The 27,511-nt window shown below is 43.9% G+C and overlaps 2 protein-coding genes across 3 annotated transcripts; one reads left to right on the top strand and one right to left on the bottom strand.

Moving 5' to 3' along the window:
* Nucleotides 1-493: 493 nt before the first annotated feature.
* rab11fip1a (RAB11 family interacting protein 1 (class I) a) lies at nt 494-17,854 on the top strand. Of its 2 annotated transcripts, XM_061818531.1 has the most exons (5): nt 494-1,154; nt 10,378-10,802; nt 12,429-13,293; nt 16,366-16,471; nt 16,629-17,854. In XM_061818531.1, exons 1-5 carry the CDS (start codon nt 805-807, stop codon nt 16,824-16,826), a joined length of 1,944 nt encoding a protein of 647 aa, XP_061674515.1. In that variant the 5' UTR covers nt 494-804; the 3' UTR covers nt 16,827-17,854. The 2 variants fall into 2 exon arrangements, with proteins under 2 accessions (XP_061674515.1, XP_061674514.1); XM_061818530.1 differs by lacking the exons at nt 494-1,154; nt 10,378-10,802; nt 12,429-13,293 and adding an exon at nt 13,320-16,102.
* Nucleotides 17,855-19,278: 1,424 nt separating this feature from the next.
* On the bottom strand, nt 19,279-27,172 carry prlhr2a (prolactin releasing hormone receptor 2a). Its single transcript, XM_061817529.1, has 2 exons — nt 26,395-27,172; nt 19,279-20,436 (listed from the first exon to the last, which is right to left on the bottom strand). The coding sequence occupies exons 1-2, from the start codon at nt 26,835-26,837 to the stop codon at nt 19,800-19,802; spliced, it is 1,080 nt and encodes a 359-aa protein (XP_061673513.1). The 5' UTR covers nt 26,838-27,172; the 3' UTR covers nt 19,279-19,799.
* Between the last annotated feature and the right edge of the window lie 339 nt (nt 27,173-27,511).

Genomic DNA, 27,511 nt, shown 5'->3' with positions numbered 1-27,511 from the left:
AAAAAAAGCAACAGAACATTTTTATTTTTTTCTCGGGAATAGCTTTATATATGTTTTTAAAAAGGGGGAACTATTTTGTGCGGATTTTAAGTTCAAATACGCAACTTTCGACCAAAATAAAATATAAAATGAAAATGTGTCATCCTACCCGCCATACATGGACGTCACAAACATCAAATTCTTTTGTACTCTGACGTCTTTCTTTAGTTTGTAACAACGTGTCAACACCAGAGACCTTTGTTAGTCACGACTCTTTTTTGGGAGACATTTGGTGACGTACTTTTTCTCTTTTTTGGGGGCCCGACTCGCCTCAAGAGTTTGCAAACTGATTCCCGACCAGTGGTTAGTAGTATGCTGGAATGTTTACGCCCCGCCTCTAGTCATAAGAGTCCAATCAGTGAACCGTCTGAAATATTGACAGGTCCGTCCAGCCAATCGGGTGGCCGCGTGTGGCGTCGCGATGGGAGTCCTAAACATTAGGGAGGTAAGCGTTTTAATTTTCTGCAACTCACGTTAAGAGAGTCGTCGGTGGTACTTGAATTAAAGCTTCTACAAAAGGTCGTCCACTTATCTAATATTTGATACTGTCGGTTAATGTACACTGGCAGAGGCTTAAAATGAGGACGAGGACGAGGGGGACGTACTTCCTGATCCGAAGCCGAGCTGGTTAACTCCAAACCTGCGTTTGGAACTTATCAGAGGACGGAGAAGGTGAACGGCGACGCCAGGTCCAGACCAAGCCGCCCTTCCTGAACCGTTCCCGTTCGGGGGAATCAGTCGCTCGCGTCTTCGTCGACTGCCGCGATGTCTCTGGTCGAGCAGAGCCAGCAGGCGTTCCCCACCGACGTGCAGGTAACGGTGCACCAGGCTCGGAACCTTCGGCCGAAGGGGAAGAACGGCACCAACGACGCCTACGCCATCATCCAGGTGGCCAAAGACAAGTTTTCCACCTTAGTGGCCGAGAAGAGCACCGCGCCGATGTGGAAAGAGGAGGCGACGTTCGGCCTGCCGCTCTTCCACCCGGGGAACGTCGATCGCTGCACGCTGTACATCACCGTCATGCACCGAGTCCAGGCCGGACTGGACAAGTTCCTGGGCCAAGCCGTCGTCAACCTGGTGCAACTGTACGAAAACAAGGCTCGCCAAAAGCCAGAGTAAGCCCTCCTCTTCTATACATCTTTTGTGTACCCCTGAGGTTAGAAGTGATACAAAGATGGACACTAGTGGAGCATCTACTTAAAAAAAGAGAGAATTTTTGGTCAAGTTCATTGTTCATTATTTTAGTTCTTACTAGTTTTATTGACGTTGATGATGCACGTATAATTAGTTTCTTATTGTGACACAGAGGTCACCTTTTGAGTCATGACCCAGGCCATGTGACCCATTTGTTTACTATCTCTTACTCAGTCAAAAAAAAAAAAAAAAGGAGAAACAAACACATGGAAATCACCTACATTTATATTTAACATTAACTTCACATTTTCAGAAAAATATGATGACTCGCTTTCCTTAAATTGCACATAGGTGTGACGGTTGAGTCGCCCGTCTGGGTTCGAGCCAGCTTCGAGATCACCCGTGACCCAAATGACAATAATGGGCGTATTATTTTTGACATTAATTGATCTTCTTTGGGAGCGTTGTCGGCGTCGCACCGCTAACTACAGTTGAATACTCTGTTCTCGAACGTCTCCGTTCTCGAACAAATCGGTACTCCCCAACGCCTGTGACAAAACCCGGAAGTAACGTAACGCAGACGTGGGAAAATATCGGTTGGGTTTTTGAACAAATCGGTCCTCGAAGCGCCTACTGGAACGGATTGCGGTCGAGAACCGAGGTTGTTTTGTATTTCAACTCCAAGTAAAGGCCTTAAACGGGACTTTGCACGCCCGCGTCTTTTTTTGTTTTTGTAACATTAAAGTCAAATGCGTCTAAAAGCTTTTAATTCCTTGCCGCCATGGACCACATTTCATTTTTGTCCTGATTTTGATTTCTCGCAAGCCCATCTTGAAATCAATGTTTCTCAGTGCTGCGCATACCTGGGGGTCATTAGCTTGGTGCTCACACCCTGACGTCTTGCATGACTTTGTAGCACAATGAAGCTTGGGTGTAACATTTCGACACACACCCTCCAGTGTGAGTACATCATAAACATAAAAAGTTCACCGTAGAGGAAAAAGAACCATTCGCAATGTGACCTTCTTCATTTTCAAGTGGTCCTATCTGGTTGACTTGTTCTTTTGGAATACCGCGCTCATATTTTTATCTTGTGTTTACACGTGACCTTTCTACACTCTGCTGGGAAAGTTCAGTCCTTGCGCTCTTCCTGTTCATGGCTGACTTGTTTCTCACTTCTCGAGCGCTCCGCTCGCTGTGTTTTGAGGGCGCAAGGGCATGCGGGATGGCTGCAGGATCTTTTCACCTTGCAGTCGACCGTCTTAGATCGCTCCACTCCTTCCGTCACATGACACGGGGTGTGTGAATACTGACGAAAAACATTGCAGTTCCACAATGATTTACTGATATTAGGTCTGTTGGCAATAGTTTTTTGTTGTTGTTTTAGCGTGTAATTTACATCTGCAAATTATATTGTCTTAAGAATAAGACGTAAACTGGCATGTCGAGCCATCAGCTTCTCGTACTTTTTTAACTCTTAAAAACAAATCTGGAGTGAATTGTTACCGTTTTTGGACAAATGTGAACGATAAACATTTCTGAAATGAATGAAATCACTTCATGAGGTGAGCAAATCGCTCCCTTTGTTTGCTGCAACTACGTAAACGTAAATGATTTTTTTTCTCCACATTTTTTTTTCTGCATAATTCGAGTGAACAATGCAGTATTTGGAGTAAGAAGAAATGGAATCCAATATCCTCAGATTTTGAATACGACGTGAATATGATAAAAATCCAAAGTTATTTGCCCATGTGACTACACCATAAATGGCTAGATAGTATGTACTGTACACCGCGAATGCTAGCTTGACGCCATCTTGGTTCCCCGAGTATTGCCGTCCAATGTCTCTTTCCGTGGAGATCTCAACAAAGGCTAAACATCCATCAATTCATTTTCTGAGCTGCTTATCCTCAAAGGAGTCGCGGGAGTGCTCGAGCCTATTCCAGCTATTTTCAGGCAGGAGGCGGGGTACACCCTGAACTGGTCGCCAGCCAATCGCAGGGCACGTCGAGACAAACGGCCACACTTACAATCACACCTAGGGGCAATTTAGAGTGTCCAATTAATGCATGTTTTTTTGGGATGTGGGAGGAAACCGGAGTGCCCGGAGAAAACCCACCCGGGCATGGGGAGAACATGCAAACTCCACACAGGCGGGGCCGGGATCGAACCCAGGTCCTCACAACTGTGAGGCCAACGCTTTACCAGCTGCTTCACCGTGCCGCCCTTCATGAAATATAAATTTCATATATATGAAGATATTCATTTTTTGCTTCAATCTAGTGGGCATTGTGCTGCTCCCTGTGGCCCATGGGCCTCGGCTGTCAGGTGGCTGTATTTTCCGGACGTACGGAAGGCCAAACATATTATGTAGAAACATATATGTACCTATAGTTTTTTTTTAAGTAAATGCAGCACTTGCGTCTCTTTAAATAAAGTTAGTATGATATTCCAAGATTCATTCTGTTTCAATTCCAAAAATTCTCTTCCGATGTTTGCTTTTCTGCTCCCATTCGAGTCACCTTTAATTTGTGACTAGCTCTCGTAGATATATATGCTTGATTTTGGAAATTGTATCTTGAGTGTGCAATACTAGATATTAACATAATGTTACACTAAGGTTGTCAAACTAATATTTGTCACGGTCCACATCGTAGTTACGGTTTCCCTCAAAGGACCGTCATGATGGTGAAAACATCATTTTTAATCGCCTCATCATATTTACACACGAAATCTATGAACTAGTTTTGGAATCAGAAGGCAAGGGTAATGTTTTTTTTTCTGCAATTGTTAACCGATTCATGGGCAGGGTGGCAATTTTTTTGCCTTATTGAGCTAAAGGTCTCCTAAAATAACACTTCTTCTTCGTTTAACGCATAAAACAAAAGAGCAAAAAAAGATGTACCCTCTCGCTGGCAGCGTCCCAAAACTGGGACGGGTATGTGATCAGTTCTGTGAAGCGGTACATACTAGAGAAATGTGTATTAATTAATTCATATTCTAGAATAACACTTACGCGTTAATAATACTGATGGATTTCGCATTTTGAAGACAAACCTGGTTGCATACTGACCTTTCTCCCTTTCTTCTCTTGGAAAATGCTCCGTGTGGACTTGAGGCAGCCATGTTGGGTCAGGAAGGAAAAGGAAATAACTCCGCGCTAACTTTGACCGTTGAGTTATCCTCTCCTGTTACCAAATTGTGGCTTCAGATTTAAACACTTCAATATTTTGATATACTGAAGGATGTAATGCGTGAAAATCACGATGTCCCAAAAATGGGATGCCGCCCACGAATTGGTTTTAATGTTTGATAACACATTAATGCCTAAAATATATCAACATTATCATTTCTGATCTGACAATTTGAAATATTGGTACAGATTTTCACAAGAATCGTGGCACAGGATTTGCCTTCATGGGCCACACAAGTTCATGTGTCGTGCCAGGTCTGGGCCCCGGGCCTTGAGTTCGACACCCGTCTTATGTGGCTGGCCGAACTGTGAAATTGTGTGACTTTGGAGGCTTTTTTTTTTTTTTTTCTTCTTCTGAAAATCATAACCCAATTCAGACGAATACCAAATTGCGCAACCTACTCTACTTGCTGTGTATAGCACATGACATTGACGATTTGTTAAAACATTGAAATACAAATAGACTTTTCATACATCGCATTTCATGTACTTGGGAGGGGAGGTGTGGCGTTTCATAAATAAAACAACCTATTGTTTGTCATTTGGCACCAAAAAAATACAAAATATTCTCAGCGGTTAGCAGATGGAACCTGACTTGCAGGATTGGCGAGCGCGTGCTTGGGATTCGTGCCTCAGTAAAAACATCTTGTTAATGAACACCCAGTCGCTCGGTTGACGGAACACTTCATTGTGTCTCAAAGCCAACTTAGGGCACGCCGTGCTGACGTTGACGCAGGCCAGATGCCGGCAAGCAATACAGCGCGCAATTTCCTGATAAACCTTGACAAACGTCGCCTTACGTACTGTAAAGCAAGGCACTTTAGCTTTTTGCCAGCATTTTCTTTAAAAAAAAAACAAAAGCAGCATTTAGTGCAACAAATGATGACTTTTCAGTGACTGCACAAGACTTAAATTAGCTTGTGGTTTGTATAGAGCAATCTTTCAACATTTAATTTCTCAGGATTATTTATTCAAATTTTTGAGAAAGAAGCTAAATCTTATTTACTTTTTAAATTTTTTTTTTTTTTCAACTTTAACCCATTCATGGGAAGGGTGGCAATTTATTTTGCCTTGTTGAGATAAAAGTCTCCTCACAGGACATCAAGGAAATAACACTTATTTTTCATTTATGGTTATGATAACTTTACTAATTTATAATCTCGTCCCACTGCCCACGAGAGGGTGCTTGGGTTTTCTTAGTAGATCGTCCCAAAAACCAGAATCAGAATCAGATTAAAACACGTCAATATTTTGATATATTGAAGGATATAATGCGTGAAAATCATGATGTCCCAAAAATGGGACGCTGCCCACGAATGGGTTAAATTTGACAATAGCAGTTAATCATGCAAATCCATAACTAAACATTATACATGATAGTTCAGGCGGCACGGTGGGATCAGATAGTAAAAGCGTCTGCCTCACAGTTTTGAGGACCCGGGTTCGATCCCGGCCCCGCCCGTGTTGAGTTTGCATTTTCTCCACGTGCCTGTGTGGGTTTTCTCTGGGTACTCCGGTTTCCTCCCACGTCCCAAAAAGATGCAGCATTGATTGGACACTAAATTGCCCAAAGGTGTGATTGTGAGTGCCATGCAATTGACTGGCAACCAGTTCAGGGTGTACGCCACCTCCTGCCTGTTGACAGCTGGGATAGGCTCCAGTCCTCCCCATGACCTTCGTGAGGATAAGCGGCAAAGAAAATGGTTGGATGGATGTGATAGTTCAAACTTTTCACTAAAACGTGGTTTTAATTAAGTAACAGTGTTTAATGTAGATATAAATATATATTTAAATGGTATGGAACTGATCTGCATCACACTGAGAACAACGAGAAGCGTCTTCTGTCCTGTCCTGTACTACACTGAAGGCATTTGTCAAGCATTTTCCCGGTCAGTGTTTTTATTTTTTTTTTTATAACCAGATCCGCAGTGGCCTGCAAAAAGTCCGCCTCGCGATTGCTGTATCGGAGACGTGCGGGACGAATTCCGCGCTTGCTGATAAGTTCTCATCACGCCTGTGCAGGCGTCATTGCTTTCTAAATTTGTGATTACAGGAATTGTGGCGCACGCAGTTTGTGGTAATATCTTGCTGGGCCCTTTCTCTGAAAAAGAGAAGGTGGCGGTGAGGTGTCGTGTCTACTGTTGCAGTGCCACACCAACTGTGTAAAATTTGCTGGTCTCTTTAAAAATAGGAACAAAAACAATTCGTTACCTTAAATCCTGTGCAAGCTTCCACACTGGCTGTTGTCACCAGTATCCTGAACATCATGAATGGAAACTTATTCATTAATTTGGCGTCTTGGGCACTATGTAGTATTCACAAAATGTAGTGGATGCGGTAACTGTGTCATACTGCAATAATTGGTCTTCACCGCCAAGTAGTGTCTTTAAAGGTCCACTGTCATGAAATGGATGATTTTTAGTATGTTATTAATGAAAAAAGGCAGCCGGAATGGACCCATCTGTTTTTTCACCACACAACATGATTTTGACATATATGGGTTTTTGTAACTCCCCCTATGAAAATAATCTCGACGGATTTGTTTTGGAGAAGAAGCAGGAAGTGACGTTAGTTGCAGATGCCCACTCAGCTCGAATGTTTCTATTAGTTTCACCTACTGGAAGGTAGCTCGTTGTTCCTTCGTGTTAGCTAAATTGCCGGCTCGTTGTATTGCTGGATATTGTTCGAACACTCGGGAGGATGGATTCATTCTTCATACTTTTCAAAAAGACCGGTTCGTTGCAAAGAATGGATTCCATGGGTGCAAAGGACAAGAGCTTCCAAATGACAGCTCAGTGTGTATACAGCTACTAAAGAAAAAGTTTTTTTTAGGGGAGGGGGGGCGTAATCCTCTCAGAATGTAACAATAAATCTGCACACATAAGTCAGGGGGTGCTAAATGCGTCTATGTACCCGTCGGCGCCTTGCACAGCTTCGGCTGGGCTGGGTCAAACATACTCCCTGGGAGTCTGTTATTCGTTAGAAGTGATCCGCATATCATCTAAATATGGCTCGAAACGATAGGGTAATATTGCCCCGGTCACTTCACTCGATTGGGAGATGTTGTCTTCTTCGGAAAGAACTTCGGTGTAGGTGGCGCTGCGTGTTTTCAATGGCGAATGTCGCAGTGTGACGTAACGAACAGACGACGCAGGCAATATGGCGACCACTTTGCGGACGGATGACGCGCTCTCCCCTCATATATATTTTTTCGTATGGACATTGAAGTGAATAATGTTAGATGTATTTTTCATTCCATGTCTATTTTTGAATGTTTGTAGGCATGACACTTGACCTTTAAAATTAATGTGTGTGTGTGTATTCATGGATTTTTGTCAAGAGTGCTAATACTCTTAACTCATGGAAAAAAAAAAAAAAGTTATTTTTTGGGGGGGGGGCATCTGGCATTTGCGGATTTCGCAGTGAAACGCCTACAAGCACAATTATTAAATCCAAGGACCCCAATGAAAACAAGTCTCCAATGTTATTGACATTTGTTTTTAACGTATAGTGTATTTGTGCAAACTAACCAATAACATACACTGTCATTTCTGGACTATAAGCCGCACATGTTTATAAGCCTCACCCAGTACATTTTCAAAACAAAAACCATTTTGTACATACATAAGCCGCACCTGTGTATAAGCCACATGTGCCCACATTGAAACACGAGATCTTTACGAACAAAGACGGTACACAGAATGAGTTTTCAAAGTTTTAATAATATACCTTCACTTTTCTTTCCAAACAGTGCCTGTGACGCGGTAGCAACACGGTTCAAGTCACCTGCTTTTATTACCTCTGAAAATCGATTCATTTATGCCAAGTTTACGTGCAGCAGCTGCGTTTCCTTCTTTATCGGCCAGCTCGATTCGCATTTCTTCTTGGATTTTCCATGATGAGGGTCTGTTCATGCTAATTTTATTCATGCACGAAGTCACATTAGACTTGCGTCTAACTGGAACTTCTTTTTTTTTTTTCTCATAGTTTTGAGACTTGTCAAGACAGTCTTGTTTGACTTGGCGCGGCGCACAGGGCGGAATATGGGAACCGCGCTTGAATTAGTGTAACCTTCATGACATTATACTCGGAGGAATGCTGATTCATTCCCAAGCTTGTCTCCTGATTTGTTATCTTTACAAGCGCGCCGCTAGAGGTCTCTGACAGCAAATTGACGAATGCGGCGATTATCTCCCATCAGCTGCAGATAACGCAAATTCACAAGCATAAATATTTTCCAGTGACTACATTAAAGGTTAACAACTTGACCAGAGTGAGAACTTCACACGAACTCGCTTTGGTGAAAGGTATTTTTTGCTTTTCATCCAACAAGCTCAAAAGCACAAGGCCTGTCATTATTTCTGCGCATATTACATAACTACCTAAATTTTACCAATGACAGTCAAAGCTAATTAGTGTATCAGTAATTGCTTGTGTTTTGTTTTTCTGTGTTTGTTTTTAAACGGGTCCAGAACACTCCTCTCTCTCTCTCTCTCGCTCCAGAAAATATGTGCTGATCCTTAACAACTGAGAAAACACAGGTTGGGAGGCTGCAAACACTTAATTGTACTGCTTCATTTGCCTTTGACAATAGAGAGTGCAACGAGCTGAGTAATATATTCCACGCCTTTCAATCTTCGCAACTATAACAACGAATCAATTCAGTCGGGGTAATGTTAGTATTGATTTAGCGGCAAGCTGTACAGCTTGACTGAATATGTTAATTGCTCATTTGACATTACACATACACGCGTTAAGTGTGCTACAATCAGTCCACGAGTTGAAATTCTGTCTGTGCACAGACGGGTAAAAACTGAAAATGACAGTGTGGTATTTTTGGCAGATGTCAATCGTGCAACTTTCTGCTTTAAATCAGCCCTCGGCCTTCAAGCTAATTGCTCTCATTGACTGAAGGTTATTGACATTTTCATCAATTAGCCAGTGATATCGGGCCACACTTTAATAATATTAATAATGATGATAATAATCATAGTGGCACTTATTCCAAACTCATCATAAAATGGTAAATGAGACACTCCCATGAGTTCTTTTTGTATTCTTACTAATATCGACACTCACTGGTCGCAAGCGGTTGAGTTTGATGTAACCCAATTCTGGTGCTGAGACAGATTATTATTATTATTTGTTTTGACATTTTTGACTGATGCGTTACCGGGGTGACGGTCTGAGCGCTTCCCCGTGGTGAAAAGTCTCCTTGTGATTACTGCGCATGCGTTACTAACAGGGGAACTCTGGGTGCGTAACTGACTCTTACTGGGAAGTCACCCGCTCTCATTCCTCCTCCTCCTCCTTCTACAAAGAAGGAGCTGACATATTTTATATCCTAACCTTAAAACAAAAGTTGATTAAAAAGATATCCACAAATACGTACGTACGAATTTAGACTAACGTCCCCTTTTTTCAAACCAGCAAAATGCGACGAGGCAGTTGTAATTCCGCGTTTCTGACAATTTAATTTCACACACATCAACACAACACAAACACGATAAAATAGCTTACACAAAATAGGCGTTCAAGAATAGTGTAGTTGAGCCACAACGGCGAATTGTCACAAATGTTGAACGAGTGTTCCCAAACAAGCAAACGTTCGTCCAAGTTACCGAAAATTCCAGCCGGTCCAAAAACGAAAGTCAGCCGGCGTCTGTGTAGTTAGTGTTCCAAACAGCGTAATTTCCCAGAACAGCGGTGAGAAGAAGCCTTCTTGTTTCGTCTTTCTCGTCCTTATATCGACAATCCTTGAAACATTTCACGTACACGTTGAAGCATGGATGGGGACGTATCAGACTGGACGGAAGTTTACAAAATATAACATAGTTAATCACAAGAAGACTTTTCAGCACCGGGAGCGCTCAGACCATCACACTGGCCTATGTACCGGATCACCCGTCCAATTGCTCTTTTTAATCTTGTAACGTAATTTAAAAAAAAAAAAACAGTTGAAAGTATCGTAGTATTTTGAAGTTATGGTGTGCCTTCTCTGTCGTTCTCAGTTGGTTCCCATTGGTGGATAAAAGCGGAAAAGCTGACAAGCTGCGAGGTGACGTGCTGCTCGGCATCACCTTCACGAGGAACAACATGTCGGCGAGCATGGTGGACCTTTCCGTGCGGGACAAGCCCCGTTCCCGCATGTCAAAGTTCAAAGACAAAATCCGCCTGAAGAAAAAGGACAGCTTCTCAGACTCTGGCTCCGTTATCAGCCAGGTCCTGACAGACAGCGACGGGGACCACGATTCACTGTCCCCCAATCAAACTGCAGGAGAGAAGAAAAAAAACAAGCTCAAGAACCTTTTTGCTCCTAAATCCAACTTGGAACGTAACACCTCGCAATCCATGTCGACTTTAGGGAGTCTCCCGAGGAAGAACTCATCCCTTAGCGGCAGCCGCTCATCTGGCATCAATGTAGAAACTCCTGAAGGTATACAGTTTTTTTCTGTGTAGAAATAGTTAATAATTTTATGCTGGTTTCCCGCTGCACCATACTGACTTCACTTTTTTTTTTCCCAATGTCTGTCTAATCAATATTCTAACAAATTACAACTATGGAGTCTAGTATTTACTTATCGCTAATTGGGATGCACAATAAGGAGGGTCTTCTCACATGGACAGCAAAGTTGAGACCACTACTGACCACACATTAGTGGTTTGTGTCACCCATAAGGAGGCTTAGAGGCTCAGGCTTACCAATTACTAGAAGAGTACTACCTAGTAAGTTTCTTTCTGCTTGTCCCGCTAGGGGTCGCCACAGGGTGTCATCTCAGATGAACGCTCATATTTGTTTGGCACAGTTTTTTACGCCGGATGCCCTTCCTGATGCAACCCCTTTTGGGGAGTAGAGGCCCCAGTGAGATACAAACTCACGCCTAAACCAATGCTCTAACCCAGTGGTTACCAAAGTCAACCTGGGCCCGGACCCCCAAGTGAGTCGTTCAAAAAGCTCCCGGACCCCCAACCTCAACTTTGCCAATAATGACATTCTGGTACAAAGAAATACTCAATTTTAGTGGCTCACGGGCTCTTGGTTTTTATTTTTGCACAATAAATCAAAACGTGGTTCCGGACAATTTTGTTTTTTTTCGGGCTGGGGCGTGGCGCTGCCTGAATCACTCATCTGGGCTGGGCTCAAAATAGGAAAGATCGGATCTGAGACATAGCGAGACAGAAGAAAAAAACTTTTTTTCTGTTCTTTTCTTCAGAAAAATCGTTTATTATTACTCTTGTCTCAGACATCGTGTCGCGGACCCCCTGGAAAGGCATTTTTCACCCCCGTGGGGTCTGTGGACCCCACTTTGGGAACCACTGCTCTAACCACTGAGCTATGGGGCCTCAGACGAGTAGTACCTGATTATGTCAATTTGTTAGTCGCGAGTCAACCCAGATAGGTACAGTGGAGTGGAAAAGGGACATTAACACAATTGAAATACCATCATTTCCGGCCTACAAAGCGCACTTGTAAAAGCCGCAAGTGCCCACATTGAAATGTAAATTTATATTTACAAAGAAAGACGGTACAGAGTTTTCAAAGTTTTACCTTACCTTTACCTTTCTAGGTTTTACCTCAGCCTAGCTTAACATAGCAACAACACGGTAGCACTAACAGGGCTGGTAAAAAAAACATACCGGTAAAAAAAAAAATATACAGCCACGGCAGCTACAAAGTAGCAACACGGTAGCACAGCACTTACAGGGCCGGTTAAAAAATACATACCTAAATCACTGAGACACGGCAGTATCACAGCAGCAACACGCTAGCGCGGGGCTAACGCTAGCGTGTTGCCAGTTAACTGGGCCAGTTAAAAGGAAAACATACTGGTAAAAGTCACTTCCTCGGCACATATATGCCACCGGTTTCACTCTTACCTTATTCTGCTTGAGGGCCCCCTTGCGGCTGTTCGAAAAAAATGCACAATTTAGCTGCACCACCGCATAAGCCGCAGGGTTGAAAGCGTGTGAAAAAAGTCACGGCTGGTAGGCCGGATATTACGGTAATCATGTGTTTCATGTAAGCTATAATCTCACATCGTTCCCTTCTCTTCTTCCACAGTCAAGAAGAAATTCAAATTTCCTGGACACAAGCGAAGCGGTAGCTCTGACAGCAAGGTCTCTCTGGGTCCGTTATCATCCTTACTGAACCGCTCCAAGCACACCAAGATTGACCAAAACAACACCGGCGTGATCAGCAGCCACGTGAATGCAAACGAGATGGATGCCGGGAGCGACTCTACTTTCAGTCTGAACAGCTCCGGCCAAGGTTCTATGGAGAATGTAGAACAGCAACAACACACCGCCAGTGTGGGGCACTCATCAGTGCCTTTGTTTCGGTCCGAGACTAGAGATAGGCTCATGATGGAACAGCAGTACCGACAAGAGGAAGAGGAAAGAAGGCAAATTGAAGCGATAAGATTGCAGGAGGAAGAGGAAAGGCTCAAGAAACTGCAGGAGGAAGAGATTTCTAGACAGAACGAGGAATATGAAAAGAACAGGCGCTTTCTTGACGATGAGGCGAGACGAGAGAAACAGAGGGAGGACGAGGAAGAAGAACGCCGGAGGGTGGAAGCAGCCGAGGATGAGGAGCGTCGTAAACTGGACGAGCGCACGCAGAAAAACGAAGAGCAGAAAAGCCACGAGGAGGCTTCCATGAGCGAAAGGCTCTCATCTCTCTTTGGAATCACGAGAAGGAAGGAGGAGACCCCCGAAGAAGCGACCACGCAAGATTCTCGCTATGACGCAAGAGATCCGCAAGTCTTCGGCGCCACCAGTTTGGTCGAGAATATTTCCCTGAGCACGAGCACCCAATTTAACAGCAGTGAAAGTCCAGCCGGTGAGCAGAATTCCAGCCTTAACCCACAAACCTCGTCAGCCACGTACTTCCTAAATCGCACCGCGAGAGTGTCCACGGTCAAACCGAGGTATGCCTTCTCATTTACGTTATATTATGATGGAAGAAAGGGTTCCTCTTTTTGAAAGTTTTTTTTTTTTTTTTTTTTTTTTGGGCATATTCTTCTTTTGCTTTGAAAGTCATTAACTTTGCTCTTCATGTGCATTTTTATCTCCTGGCTGAACCGAGGAGCCCACCAATTTAAATGTGAATTTTACTTTCATAAATAACATTTTGCAGTAAAATGCACATAACTGCTTGACATGCACATGAAAGTATCTAACATGTACGTACTCCTACGACCTTCCTGACGTTGACTTTCACACTGGTGACTCGTGGACTACCTTTAGTATTCCACCCAGCAGTTGATCGACTCGTTTGTCCAGACTCCTCTGCCGTGGGATGAGAATAAGGGCGTGTCAGTTTTGTGGCGATGTTGTGGAACAGGTTGTGGAAACAGCTTGCAGAAGTAGTTAAAGCGGGACTTGTAATGTGGAACGTCTTGGGTGCGTGGTTTTCCTTTTTCCTCTCTATTTTTTTTCTTTACGTTTGGACCTCGGTGGCTTTTTAGTCGGGTTTGAGACATCATGGTGAGTAAACTGCACTCGCTTTTTTAAATGATGTTGGATTTTGTGTTCGGTGATAAATTGTGGCTTATGTATTTTGTTAGAATCAAGCGAGCTTGGAAAAGGTTTTATGTTGGAATTTAAATGGGTTGAAGAAAATAACTTATAATGGGTTAGAACTCAGAAACAACTTAAAATGGCTTCAAACCTGTAGAAATGGTTTCTCTAGCTTCTCTGTGCGTTTTAAATGTTCTGTTTGGTAAAAGGAATGTGCAATCATTACAGCTCACGTTTGCTCATTGGTATTCTGAAAGTATTGAATAGGGTTTCCGTAAACAATCACAGGAGTTGCACAATGTTCGACGAAGGATTGTTGTTATGAAAGTGTGTTGACCTGAGAGCCGCGAGTTAAATTGGTGATGGGCTTATACGTCGGTGGACGCAACTCTGGGGTTATTTGATGGTGTCACTGATTTGTAGGCCTTTGTTTTCACTTCTTGGCAGATTGAGTCATTCTCTGGAATCTGAATCCTCTGAGCACCTGCAATTTGAACACTCTGAGCCTCAACTCGCCAGTGTTCCAGTGGACCAGCAGTGGTCTTCCCCAGGTGCCTCTGAATCTACCCCCTCTAGTGTACCGTATGACTCCCCCGACACGTTCTCCTACCTTCATACATCTTTGGCTCCCCTCAGATTAAGGGAAACGCCGCCTGGTTCCCCTTGTGAAAGTCCTCCTGGTTCTCCTCTTAAAATTCCAACTGATTCTTTGTGTGAACGTTCAACTGGTTCCCCTTCTAACAGTACAGACCTTTCATATTCCCCCACAATGGCAGACAGGATAGGAAGATCCCCCTTGCCACCGTTGTATCCCATATATGAGGCCCAGAGTGGTGGAACCCAAGAGGTGCAGAGCGCCACGCACACAAATGGATCTCAGCAAGGCAAAAAACTCTCTCTTCCACTTCCTGATTATGAAACCCTGTATCCCCAGAAGAGGCACGGGGTAACGGGGACCACTCGATGGGATCACATCATTGCTGAAGTCAATCAAAGACAAATGGACACTACACCAGAACTTGTAGGTCCAGAAATGAGTGTGGATGGTCCAGAGAACTTTGGGGAGGCTAGACCTTCATTTTCAGAGGAAAGCCCTGATGTGGGATATTTTCAAACTCATCAACAGGAAAACAGACGTCGGTCATCCAAAAATGTAGCAGCCCCTCCTCCACCAAACCAAGTGTTAACTACGCACAGGCGATCAATTTCAGATTCCGGTCGAAGGGAAAGCCAGGATTTCCGTTGGAGCGACGAGTCTCTCACAAGGTCTTTTTCCTCAGCAACTGCAGGAAGCGAGAGTCTCCAAGAGATATCGCTGGATGAATCAAGGAGTGCTTTGCAACCGTCCTTTCTACCATCACGTGAGAACAGATCAACGAGCCAGATGGACTGGGATTCAGGATTGCCTACGGAGGACACACAACTTTCAGAGACCTCCGACATCAACATTCCCACTGCTAGACCAAGGAAAAGGGCTGTCATTAACGAACCAACAGAACATTATTATTCTGGAGCCACAAAAGCTTTTTCTGATATGAGCGACAGCATCCAAACAACACCAAGTTTCAGTATGAGCGAAATAGACGATAGTGGCAAACAGGATAAAGAAAATAATTCAGCGTTTTGCCCATATACAAGCACAGATCTTTCTAGATCCATGGGGGCACCAGAAAAACCAGCGAGAACATCAGAGGACCTTTTTTCCAGGGTACTGCAAACAGAACAAAAACCCAAAGACCTTGGAATGACCGCAGATGATCTTGATCAAATTTTCAACGAAGAGAAACCAGTCGATCCCTTTGCAAGGTTGAACGGCTACGAGACGAGCAAAATGGAGGATGAATTCGGGGAAATCAGTCCGGTTTTCCAAAGAAGAAGCTCATCCAGACGAATGTCGTCACCTCCTTCGAGAAGTAACTCACAGAAAGCTTTGAAGTTTCAGCAGGAATCTTCAGATGAAGAAAAAAGTGCAAGAACCCAGAGGGATGATATCATTGAGTCCATCGCACAAAGGCATCCGGCCGATGGGAAGGCACAAGTCCATCTTTTTGAGGGAGAAGATCCATTTGGAAGTAACCCAATGGAGGAATCGTCCTCAAAAGCGGAAGTGGTTTCTGTGAGAAAGAAACCCAAGAGAGCGTTGATGCCACCCTCTGAGTCTCAGTTTGTCAGTGCTCAGATTAGCAATGGAGATGGCCTTTCCTCTACTTTATCCAGGTGAGACTTAGAAAGGTTTGCGTCGCCGTGTGATTGCAGCTGGTGGTTGGAGAAAGAAATCTTTGGTGTGATCTCTGCTGGGATTCTCGGTTTTCTTGGTGAATTCGGGCTCGGATTTGGAAGATGATTAAAACCTAAGCAAAGACTCAATTCTGTCACTTTTGAACACGATGACTTGACATGTGCCCAGTTTGCAACAGATACGCGTCCGTCCTTTTTCCGATGGCTCAATGTCTAGTTGAGAAAATCCGTTTTCCTTCCAGGCCGCATCCGGTGAAGCCCATTCACTCGATTGAAAGTCAGTATCACAGCGGCACTTCGGCGCTGAAAGACGTGCATGTTCCGAACGGCACAGCTGGAAAGGTTAAGGTACTGTGGCATGAATATAAAATATATACACAATGACACTTTTGCTTCCCACACGGTGACCCCGTTCTAAAAATTCTCCAGTTGACTCAGTGGTGACATTTTGGGCCAGATTGTTGAATCTTTTGAGTGATTGTCAAATTTTCTCCACTTGACGCAGGTGGCAGGCGTGGCTGACAGCGGGCCGTTCACTCAGCTGACCCACGAAGAGCTGATCACGCTGGTGGTGCGGCAGCAAGACGATCTGTCCAAGAAAGACTGCAAAATCAGCGAGCTCGAGGAGTACATAGACAACCTGCTGGTGCGCGTCATCGAGGAGAAGCCCGCCATCCTGCAGGCCTTGAACAAACCGGCGTGAGGTAACGGCGAAGAGAAGGAGACCACCCCGGTACGCATCTTGGCCCGCTCGTGATTTACTTGACTGCGTGTGTGTTCTGTAGTCAACGTGTACCGAGACACATCCTCATGTAGGTTCAATATCATATGCACTTTGTGGAGAAATATTCAGGTTACTTTTAAGAATGCTGGAAATTCTCTGATTGATAAACAAGCAATTAAACGTGTATATAAATCAATTTTTTTGGACACCGGTACCGGCATGTGCTTTAAAAACACTCGTTGAATGGTTTTATTTGAAATCTTTACAATACTTGAGACATCTGATGTGCTTTATTTCATCTCCCCCCCCACTGTACACAAACTGTATATGACTATTATTCCAAATGTATTCCCCATAATGTACATGCATTTTCAGAACATTTTCCAAACATAATTTATAAATTAATACATTATCAATTAATGATCACTGATTATCCCCCCCACACACATTCCGGTGAGCTATTTTTTTTTCTTATCAGCTGCTTTGCCTTCTCTAGAGATACCGTGCCTTTTAATTATTATTTTTTTTTTTTTTTTTTGTAAATTAAGAAATCCAGCATCAAGCAAGCGCCTAATGTCATCTGTATATTTGCAATTGGCTGAGTTCTATGAACAGCCGGGTCGGGCGGCACTCACGTTTGAGAACACGAAGAAATAACACGGAGAGATTTTCTTTCAGGAAGTCTGTGATTATCAGAGATGGCAGGAAAATATTTGCCAGACCGTATTTGCCTTTATTTTGACCATATTCTAGATTTGCTTTTGCATACATTCTTGCAATATTTCCATTATGAATGTAGGGACATGTTGATGTCTCATTCGAAGAACAATTTTTTTTTTTTTTTTTTTTGCTACCTCTCTTCTTCGCCTGCGGGCCGAGCACTGAAACAGTTGAGAATGTCCCCAAGATGCTTTATGGATTACAGCTCAAATAATTCTCTTGAAATATATGACCGAGGTGAAGAAATGTGGTTTCGTTTTGAATAAAGACACTCAATTTTATGCAAATTCAAACTGGTTTTATTTCAATCAAATACACAATTCAACAACACTCCTCAGTTTTATATTTTTGAAAAAATTCCGTTTCGCTACTTTGCTTCCAATCACAAGTGTTCAGATGTATTTCTTTGTAGCCTGTTCCCTCGTTTCCACTCTTTTATTTGTGACAATGTGTTGAAAAGAATATTGAATGACACCGTTTACATCAGTTCGACTCTGAGCCTCGTCAGGGTCGCGGAAATGTATGTCAAGAGCACAGATTATATTGTCAACAAACTCATATTAATGGCGACGCATTTTAAACATTTACTTATCCACTGTGCAAATATTTTTGATTTTATATACAGCAGCTGACAGCAAGAAACCCTTTGACTTGAATTCTAGTCGTTAACCACACAGGCAGCTTCACTTACAAAACAATTGGCTTCTTCTCTTCTTCTTTTCCTTTCGGCTTGTCCCGTTCGGGGTCACCTCAGCCTGTCATCTTTTTCCATCTAAGACCATCTCGTGCATCCTCCTCTCTTAACACCCACTGTCCTCGTGGCCTCCCTCACCACATCCATCAACCTTTTCTTTGGTCTTGATCTTTGATCTGTTTTATAAACTTTGCCCTTCATCCTAGCGGAGACTCTTCTGTCACATTGAGCACCAGACACCTTCCGCCAACTGTTCCACCTGGCTTGGACCCATTTCTTCACTTCCTTACCACACTCACCATTGCTCTGTATTTGAAGTCATCCACCCTCGCCATCTCTCCTCCCTGGAGCCTCACACTTCCCCCTCCACCCCTCTCATTCATGCACAGTGTTTTACTTCGATAAATCATCATTCCTCTCCTTTCCAGTGCATGTCGACATCTTTCTAACTGTTCTGTTCACTTTTCTGACAATAACAACAAACCATCCATCCCTTTTCTGTACCTCTTAACCTTAGAACAAAACCAATCCGAGCCCATCAAGAGAATCTCAACATCTTCATTTCTGCTACCTCAAGTTCTGCTTCCTGTTGTTTTTTTTAGGACCACCGTCTCTAATCCGTACATTATGGCCACCCTCACCACTGTTTTATAAACTTTGGCCTTCATCCTAGCAGAGACTCTTCTGTCACATCGAACACCAGACACCTTCCGCCAGCTGTTCCACCCTGCTTGGACCCGTTTCTTCACTTCCTTACCACACTCACCAAAAACTCACAAAACAATTAGCTTATCTCTCTAATCCCTTTTGCCAAATTTCACCCTGATCCTCCGGTCAATAACTCAAGATGAGCAATCTGCCTCCTTTGTGCAGACTGAGGGGACAAGAGGTGGGTTTAATTGTATTTATGCAGCAAAGTTACAGCAACGGAGAACAGATAATCGTTTGCAATGCTTTTTTTTTTTTTTTTTTTGGGCATACATGTCAAAAGCAAGAAAAGACATTAATGGACTCGGCAATCCTTGCCGTACATTGCCCGCAAGACCTGACTGTGGCCGAACCCACCACAATTGGTCACGTATTATTCAGTTAATGTCACGTGAGTCTTCCTTGCCAGTTATTCATGATAATGAGCACATTCAGACGTGAGCTGCACACACAGGCAAAGCCGGGGTCGAACCCGGGATCTTCAGAACTGTGAGGCCGACGCACCGTGCCGCCGGGGTTTAAAGTCAACGGTCGTAAAAATGTTCAAATGTTACTGAATCGCTCAGATGGAAACACTTACTGTTTGCAGCCCTGTTGTTAGTAGAAGGAGTGCAAGTCAGCAGGCGACAATGGGTGAGCATTTTAATTCAATTGAATTTGCTTGCTTTTATGTTACAAATTTTTAGCTTGAAATGTTTAAAGATGAAAGAATTCCACATGGTGGTTATGAAGTGGGTCCTTGGGGGTGGGGTGGGGGGTAAAAAAACAATTTAAGGGGTTTGAGGACCCAAGTCCTGTCCCCGCAGTGACTTGTCTTCCCTAAGTGTGTTTCACAGCACAACGCTCGCCGTGGCGCCGTTGTTGGCGGCGATGCCAATGCGCCGGCGGCACGCCATCGTTTTGCGGAGCTCCGCGCGAAAGCGGTTGTGGAGCCAAGCGTACAGGAAAGGATTGCAGCAGGATGAGCTCATGGCACAAAGGTGACAGAGCAACTGAATGAGCAGGAAGTAGCGCTTATCAATCAGATCGATGTCAATATCGCGCAACACGTTGAACACGCTGATGGGCATCCAGCAAACGGCGAAAGCGGCCACCACCAGGCTCACCAGGCGGAAGGTCTTGCGTTTGCGCATGCGCTGGGCCTCGGCCTGGCTCCGGGTGTGGTAGCCCGGGACCACGCAGTTCCTCAGTTTGACCGAGATGCACAGGTAAGAGATGCACAGGGCGGACAGAGGCAGCACGTAGGTGATGAAGAGGGTGCTGTACGCGTAGGCCAGGTGCTCGCCCTCCTGGCCCATCCAGAATTCCTCACAGATGGTGAAGCCCTCGCTTTGGAACTCCACATGGTATGTGTGAGCCACAGCAGGAGCCACCAGAGCACAGGACAGCAGCCAGATCGCGGACAGCAAGTAGGCGCACGCCAAGACTGAGATGCGCTTCTTCAGAGGATGCACTGTGGCGTAGTACCTTTCACGCAGAAAATAAGACAAAAGAAGGGATTAGAGTTCCTTGGCTACTCGCAAAATTTTTTTAGGGTGCTGCAAGATTCTGTCACAAGAGACATCAAGGTGCATTGTTGGTATGTCACACTACACTACGCAACAAATAAAACAAGCTAGACTTTTCTGTTTCTGCAAAAGGGCCAAGTCGTTGGTTGTGGATTAGTGGATGTGTTGGAAAAGTTCTGTTGAACATATACAGTGAAGAAAATAAGTATTTGAACACCCTGCTCTATTGCAAGTTCTCCCACTGAAAAATCATGGAGGGTTCTGAAATTTTCATTGTAGGTGGATGTCCACTCAGAGAGATAGAGATAATCTAAAAGAAAAATCCAGAAATCACAATATATGATTTTTTTTTAAATGATTTATTTGTGTGATACAGCTGCAAATAAGTATTTGAACACCTGTCTATCAGCTATAATACTGACCTTCAGAGACTTGTTAGTTCATCTTTAAAAGTCCACCTCCACTCTATGGATTATCTTGAATCAGATGCACCTGTGTTAGGTTGTTAGCTTCATAAAGACACCTGTCCACTCCGTACAATCAGGAAGACTCAAACTTGTAACATGGCCAAGACCAAAGAGCTGTCCAAAGACACCACAGACAAAATTGTACAACTCCACACAGCTGGAAAGGGCTACGGAGAAATTGCCAAACAGCTTGGTGGGAAAAAAGGTCCACTGTTGGATCAATCGTTAGAAAATGGAAGAAGCTAAACCTGATGGTCAATCTCAATCGGAGTGGAACCCCATGCAAGATATCACCTCGCGAGGTCTCAATGATCCTTACAAAGGTGAGGAATCAGCCCAGGACTACACGACAGGACTTGGTCAATGACCTGAAAAGAGCTGGACCAACGTTTCCAAGGTGATTGTTGGTAATACACTAAAACGTCATGGTTTGAAATCACGCATGGCACGGAAGGCTCCCCTGCTTAAACCAGCACATGTCAAGGCCCGTCTTAAGTTCACCAGTGACCATTTGGATGGTACAGAGGAGTCATGGGAGAAAGTTTTGATACAAAATGGGAATGTTTTTGGTCATAACTGCACCAACTGTGTTTGGAGGAAGACGAATGATGAGTTCCATCCAAAGAACACCATCTCTACTGTGAAGCATGAGGGTGCTAGCATAATGCTGTGGGGGGTTTATTTGCACATGGGACAGAACGACTGCACTGTATTAAGGAGAGGTTGACCGCGGCCATATTGTGAGATTTTGGGGAACAACCTCTTTCCCTCAGTCAGAGCATTGAAGATGGGTCGTCGTTGGGTCTTTCAACATGACAACGACCCGAAACACACAGCCAGGAAAACCAAGGAGTGGCTACGTCAGAAGCATATCAAGGTTCTGGCGTGGACTAGCCAAGTTCCACATCTAAACTTGGAGGGAATTGAAACTCCGTGTTTCTCATCTGTGTGGAGGAGTGGGCCAAAATCTCTCCTGCAGTGTGTACAAACTTGTTGAACATCTGCAGGAAACGTTTAACCTCTGTAATTGCAAACAAAGGCGACTGTACCAAATATTAACATTGGTTTTCTCGGGTGTTCAAATACTTATTTGCAGCTGTATCACACAAAATAAATCGTTAAAAAAAAATCATAATTTGTGATTTCTGGATTTTTCTTTTTACATTATTTCTCTCACAGTGGACATGCACCTACGATGAAAATTTGAGACCCCTCCATGATTTATAAGTGGGAGACCTCGCAATATAGCAGGGTGTTCAAATACTTATATTCTTAACTGTATATGCTGTACTAATATTATTTTTAAACAACGTTCACAAGCTCTACTGTGTTGCCATGTTATGACTATTGTCATACTGGTTGCAGATAGTTGTCTCTTTCTATCTCAGTCTGATATAACAAGCGAAATTTTTGCTTTGACGTCAGTAAGGGATGACAACTGGTAAGACTTGTACCTTTTCCTCTTTTTGTCAAGACTTTTCTTTGTAATAAAAACCGACAAAGAAAAGGTTGATTCTTCACTTATTCTGTGAGAAAATGATTTGTTAAAAACATGGATTAGATTAATTTGGACTTCTGAGTTTGTGTTCATGAGTCTGCGTATCGAAGGTCAGGTAGTTGTGAGTTCCAAAGACTGTACAGATGAGCAAAAGGGACAGTGACGTAGGTGTAGGGGATCATTAAGTAAGTAAGATCAGTAAGATATGACGGGGTGAGGTTATGATATCCTTGAAGCTGAAGATCAGAATTTTATATTAGATGTGGTACTACTCAAGGAGCCAGTGAAGTGTCAGAGTTCTGGAAAAGATGTCGTATTTGTGGTGACTTGCGGGGGAGACCAAACAGGAGAATGTTGCAATAACTCAGGCGGGAAGCGACGAAACGATGAACAAGGACAGCAGGAGTGGGGGATGGACGGAGGTGGTGATGTTGTTTATGTGGGCTTGGAAGGACAGGATGAAACCCAGACTTTGAGTTAATCATGAAACAGAGGAATCATTACCAAAAAAGTTGCAGAATGTTGGATGAAAACCAGTATTTGAGTTCAGTGATGGAGTTAAGGCCAGAAGGAGGACGAGTGGCGGTGGGTACGGTGCGGAGGTCGAACTTGGTGTCTTCCAAAGCAGCGGAAATTGAATTTGTACAGGTGATAAATCGGATGGGACCAAAGACGCAGCCTTGAGGAACGCCTGAAGAAATGTAAAACCTTTGGGATTTGCACGATTTAATTTGAACAAACTGGATGCAACCGGACAGTTAAGAAGTGAACTACTGCAGGACTCGTGTGTGTGTGTGTGTGTGTGTGTGTGTGTGTGTGTGTGTGTAATGCTGCTTTTGTGAATCTGTTCAGGAGGAGGATGGTGTACTCACCTCTAGGCCCCGGCGCTGCATAAAAATATCACATTTGGGTCTAACCATATGAAGGTTTCCAATTCATATCAGAGCCACAGGATTCAATATGCAGACCAAACCTCTCAACCGTCTTTCTACAACCCATCCATCCATCCCTCCATCTATCCATCATCGGTCCACCATTCACCCTCCCCCCTCGCTTTTTCTCAGCGGTTTGCAAATTCACATCATATTCCATTAAGGAATGAATGCTCAACCACACAGAGTAGTTTTCTGTTATTTAACTCCACGCACAGGCACTTTTTTTTTTCATGGACACTGAATACGGTCTGAATAAACTATTTTGCTATTTTCTACCAATTATCCTTCAAGGTCCCAGGTGAGCGGGACTCTATGCGCAAGTGTGCGCGGTCAACAATATGTCTTTATGTTCGTGAGACTGCAGCACAGTTTTCCGTCACTGCAAATGACCATGAAAGTACCGAAATTTCTCGAGTATAATGCGCAACCCTTCTACCAGTGTACAATGCGCACCACCAATTTGGGGCTATCCATATGCTCAAAATATTAGGAATTATCTGTATTTCTATTTTGCTAGGTTTATAATTGTATTATTTTTAAAAAAAAAATCATCTGTACAACAATCATTAATAATAATCTTTGCGCATCTACTGACGCAGCGGTAAGGCGGGTCTTTGCGCGAGCGCCCGCCCTCCTCAGCGAGCCGACTCATTTCAACCCAACAACTCATTTCTTTAAGCCGGGAGTCAAGGCTGTTTTTCATGCTGCTCGGGTGATGAATTGACGGGACAAATCATTTATAAGCGGCGCGTGCAACTCTACAATTAGTGTGCGGAGACGCACTTGATAAAATACACAAAACGAGCACACTGTCACGTAGCAGACTGAGGGACTCCGCGCACAAAGATGCGTCTTTTCCCCACGTAACGTGCGTTTCGTCGCGAACCCAAACTCAACTTTAATGTCTCTGCAACTATCGAAAACATATTTGCAGGGGAGGTGTCAGGGGTGTGTAATGGGTGCTAAACATTACTTTTGCCTTATCGAGGTCCGGAATTAAAAAAAGAAAAGATCTTAAATTTCTTCTAGAAAACAACTACATAGTTTGAGTCACTTGCTACTTATTTGTCCACTACCATAATTTCTCGAGTATAATGAGTCCTGAAGTATAACGCGCACCCCCAAAGTTGACTGAAAAAATATCAGGAAAAGCCTTCTACCAATGTACAATGCGCACAACCAATTTGCTGCTACCCATATGCTCAAAATATTAGGAATTATCTGTATTTGTATTTTGTTAGGTTTGTACTTGTATTGTTTTTCAAAAAACTGTCTGTACAACAATCATTAATAATAATCATTGTGTGTGTGCTGATGTAGCGGGAATATAATCTCGAGACAGGCCAAATGACACGCTTGTCCTGGTCCCTGCAATTGTCAGAACAGAATCCCTCAACCGACTAAATGTTCAATGATGGCATAACATTTTATTAATACTGTTAACACATATTACAGTCTTAAATAAATACACTATTTACCGCTGTTTAACCTAAACATTTTTAGCAATACATATTTCTGTATATAACATTTGCGCATAGTGCGGTTTATCCTTGATTTTACACATCCTCGGCCAAGACTTCAAAAGAAGCATCTGACTCATCTCCAATCTGAAAAGTATCCATGGTAGCTACCTTTGGTACATCACTGTCAAACTCATCATTGATGACTTGGTCCAGTTCTGGCGCCTCCTGCATTCATGAATATTGATCCCATCTCTCTCTCACAGGATGTTTTGAATCCTGAGAGTCTTAGTTCCCCTTAGTCCTCAATATTGTCAGCGCTTTGAGGGGGAGGTCCACTGTGCTAACACCGTTCGGCTACAATCTGTCCCAGCTTTTTATAGCGTCACATCGCAATCCAAACGAGAGCTCAAACTACGTGGAAATGAGCGTAATGAGCACTTTTTAAAAAGGCGAGCCTTTCAATTGTGTGCGCTATCCCGTTTTGTTTTTAAACGTGCCCATTACGATCGTACTACGTAGTTTCAGCTCACGTTGTTTTGCTTCCGGTATGGCCGCGTCGTCTGCAGTAGCGATGACACATTTCTTTTAAAAGCGGCTGGACGGCTAGCCCTTGTAGTCGACATTTTTTTTGTCTTCGTTTGAGTTAAAACAAACTCACGGGGAGTCGTTTCTGATGTTTGGCGCTTTAGCGACAAATATGCTACGCTAACGATCGAAAATGCAAGAATTCAGGTTGGCGGTGCACATTACCGTAATTTATATAAATGTAAACGTAGAACAAGATCCCGGATACAAGCGGCCGAAATGGGTTTCCGGAAGAGAAAGGGCGACAATCTCGGTCATCAGGGAGGGACTCAGTGTCGAGTCGCTGCTCCTCCGCTTTGAGAGGAGCCAGATGAGGTGGCTGGGGCATCTGATTCAGATGAGGTGAGGTGTTCCGGGGACGTCCCTTCAGAAAGAGACCCCGAGGACGACCCGGGACTTGCTGGAGAGACTACGTCTCTCGGCAGGCTTGGGAACGCCTCGGGAGGAGCTGGAAGAAGTGGCCGGGGAAAAGGAAGTTTGGGTAGTCTAAGCTACTTCCCCCCGTGACCCGACCCAGAAAAGCAGTACACGATGGATGGATGGATATAAATGTGATATAGAAATTACCTTTGTAAAGATGGCAGAATGTTTGGTACATCTTGTGTAGTTGCATTTTTACACAAATCATAATGTGTTGTCCATTATTGCGTGAGTGGGTGAAAGTAGTTGTAGGAATCTGCAGAGAACTCAAAGACTAAGACCAAAGGTAAGGACAAACATTGCTCCATGTTTATGTCAGTCAGTGCTTTTTTTCCTCTTACATTAAGCTATTTGCTTGCAGCCCGAAACACATTTTTACGGCTAAAATCCGCCACTCCAATTTCCAGGTAATAACATTCATTTTTTTTTGCGGGTGCGTGTGAATTTATGCACCAAGGTGTCAAAAACACGATGATTAGAAAGCTCCGAGATGAGAGCCTCTCACCTCCCGTGCATATTTTCTCATTGGATGATGGAATCGTGACTCACCTATCAACCCCGATGGCGGTGAGGGTGAAAACCGACACGTACACGGTCACCGGCTGGATGAGATAAATCAGGTAGCACATGAAGCGGCCGAACACCCAGCCGTGTGGGTTGAGCGCGTACGCCAGCGTGAAGGGGATGCACGTGGCGCACATGAGCATGTCGGAGAAGGCCAGGTTGCCGATGAAGAAGTTGGTGACGTTGTGCATCTTGCGGGCGCGGCAGATGACGTACAGCAGCAGGTAGTTGCCCACGACGCCCACCAGGGCCACCAGAGCGTAGCAGGGGATGATGAGCGCCTTGAAGGACTGCAGCAGCTCCACACCCTCGAACTGGGGTTTGCGCTCGGCGGACGCGTTCTGGAGCGCCACCTCGAAGACGCCGCCCGAGTCGTTCGACTGATGGGTCGCGGGCGAGGTGATGCGATCGCCGGCTGGGCCCTCCATCCTGAGAGGCAGACGTCGACGCGGGAGGGAGAATTAGCTTGTGATCGCTACAAGATTGGACTGCATTCTACGCGTCGCTTATATACCCGATGGGAGTTGACTTGGAGATATATAATAGATTGAATTGAAATGACAAGGACGGATATTAATACGGGCCGTGCGATGGCTAATACAGGGAGGGTGGCGACCGTGCGGCGGCAATTGCCCGCCTGGCGCTGTCGCAATCACGCTTTCGGCATTTTAAAGATGTACAGCTGACACGCTGTATGTATCATTACCGTTGGCGGTAATTGCCATGCACGGAACGTGCGATCGCGCAGGCCATTATTGGCAATTTTCAGATAGGGGTGTGTATGTGTATATATATATATATATATATATATATATATATATATATATATATATATATAACATAGGATGTCCGCGTCAACAAAATGTTTATATTTGTGCTTGAATGTGACACTATTCCAAATGGATGGGAAATTTCCCATCCATTTGCAACCTCACTAAGCAGTTCTCCACCGTTGCTGCCGTTCTCAAACAAATAAGCACAATACTATGTATAATAATATTAATACTATTATAGACATGATATAATTGGGATATAATGATTAATATATAATAATAGATAGATACTAATACAGTGATGCCTCGGTTCTTGACCACAATCAGTT

Source organism: Syngnathoides biaculeatus, chromosome 4, assembly GCF_019802595.1.
Source record: "Syngnathoides biaculeatus isolate LvHL_M chromosome 4, ASM1980259v1, whole genome shotgun sequence".
NCBI lineage: Eukaryota > Metazoa > Chordata > Actinopteri > Syngnathiformes > Syngnathidae > Syngnathoides > Syngnathoides biaculeatus.
This window is presented reverse-complemented; position numbering and strand designations above follow the sequence as displayed.

Bases quoted from the DNA above. Each gene is read 5' to 3' on its own strand.
- rab11fip1a (XM_061818530.1), top strand. From the start codon at position 14,289: ATGGTGTCACTGATTTGTAGGCCTTTGTTTTCACTTCTTGGCAGATTG. The intron at 16,103-16,365 runs GTGAGACTTAGA...TTTTCCTTCCAG, and splicing joins CTTTCCTCTACTTTATCCAG to GCCGCATCCGGTGAAGCCCA. The intron at 16,472-16,628 runs GTACTGTGGCAT...CACTTGACGCAG, and splicing joins GCACAGCTGGAAAGGTTAAG to GTGGCAGGCGTGGCTGACAG.
- prlhr2a (XM_061817529.1), bottom strand. From the start codon at position 26,837: ATGGAGGGCCCAGCCGGCGATCGCATCACCTCGCCCGCGACCCATCAG. The intron at 20,437-26,394 runs GTGAGTCACGAT...TCTGCGTGAAAG, and splicing joins ACCGCCATCGGGGTTGATAG to GTACTACGCCACAGTGCATC.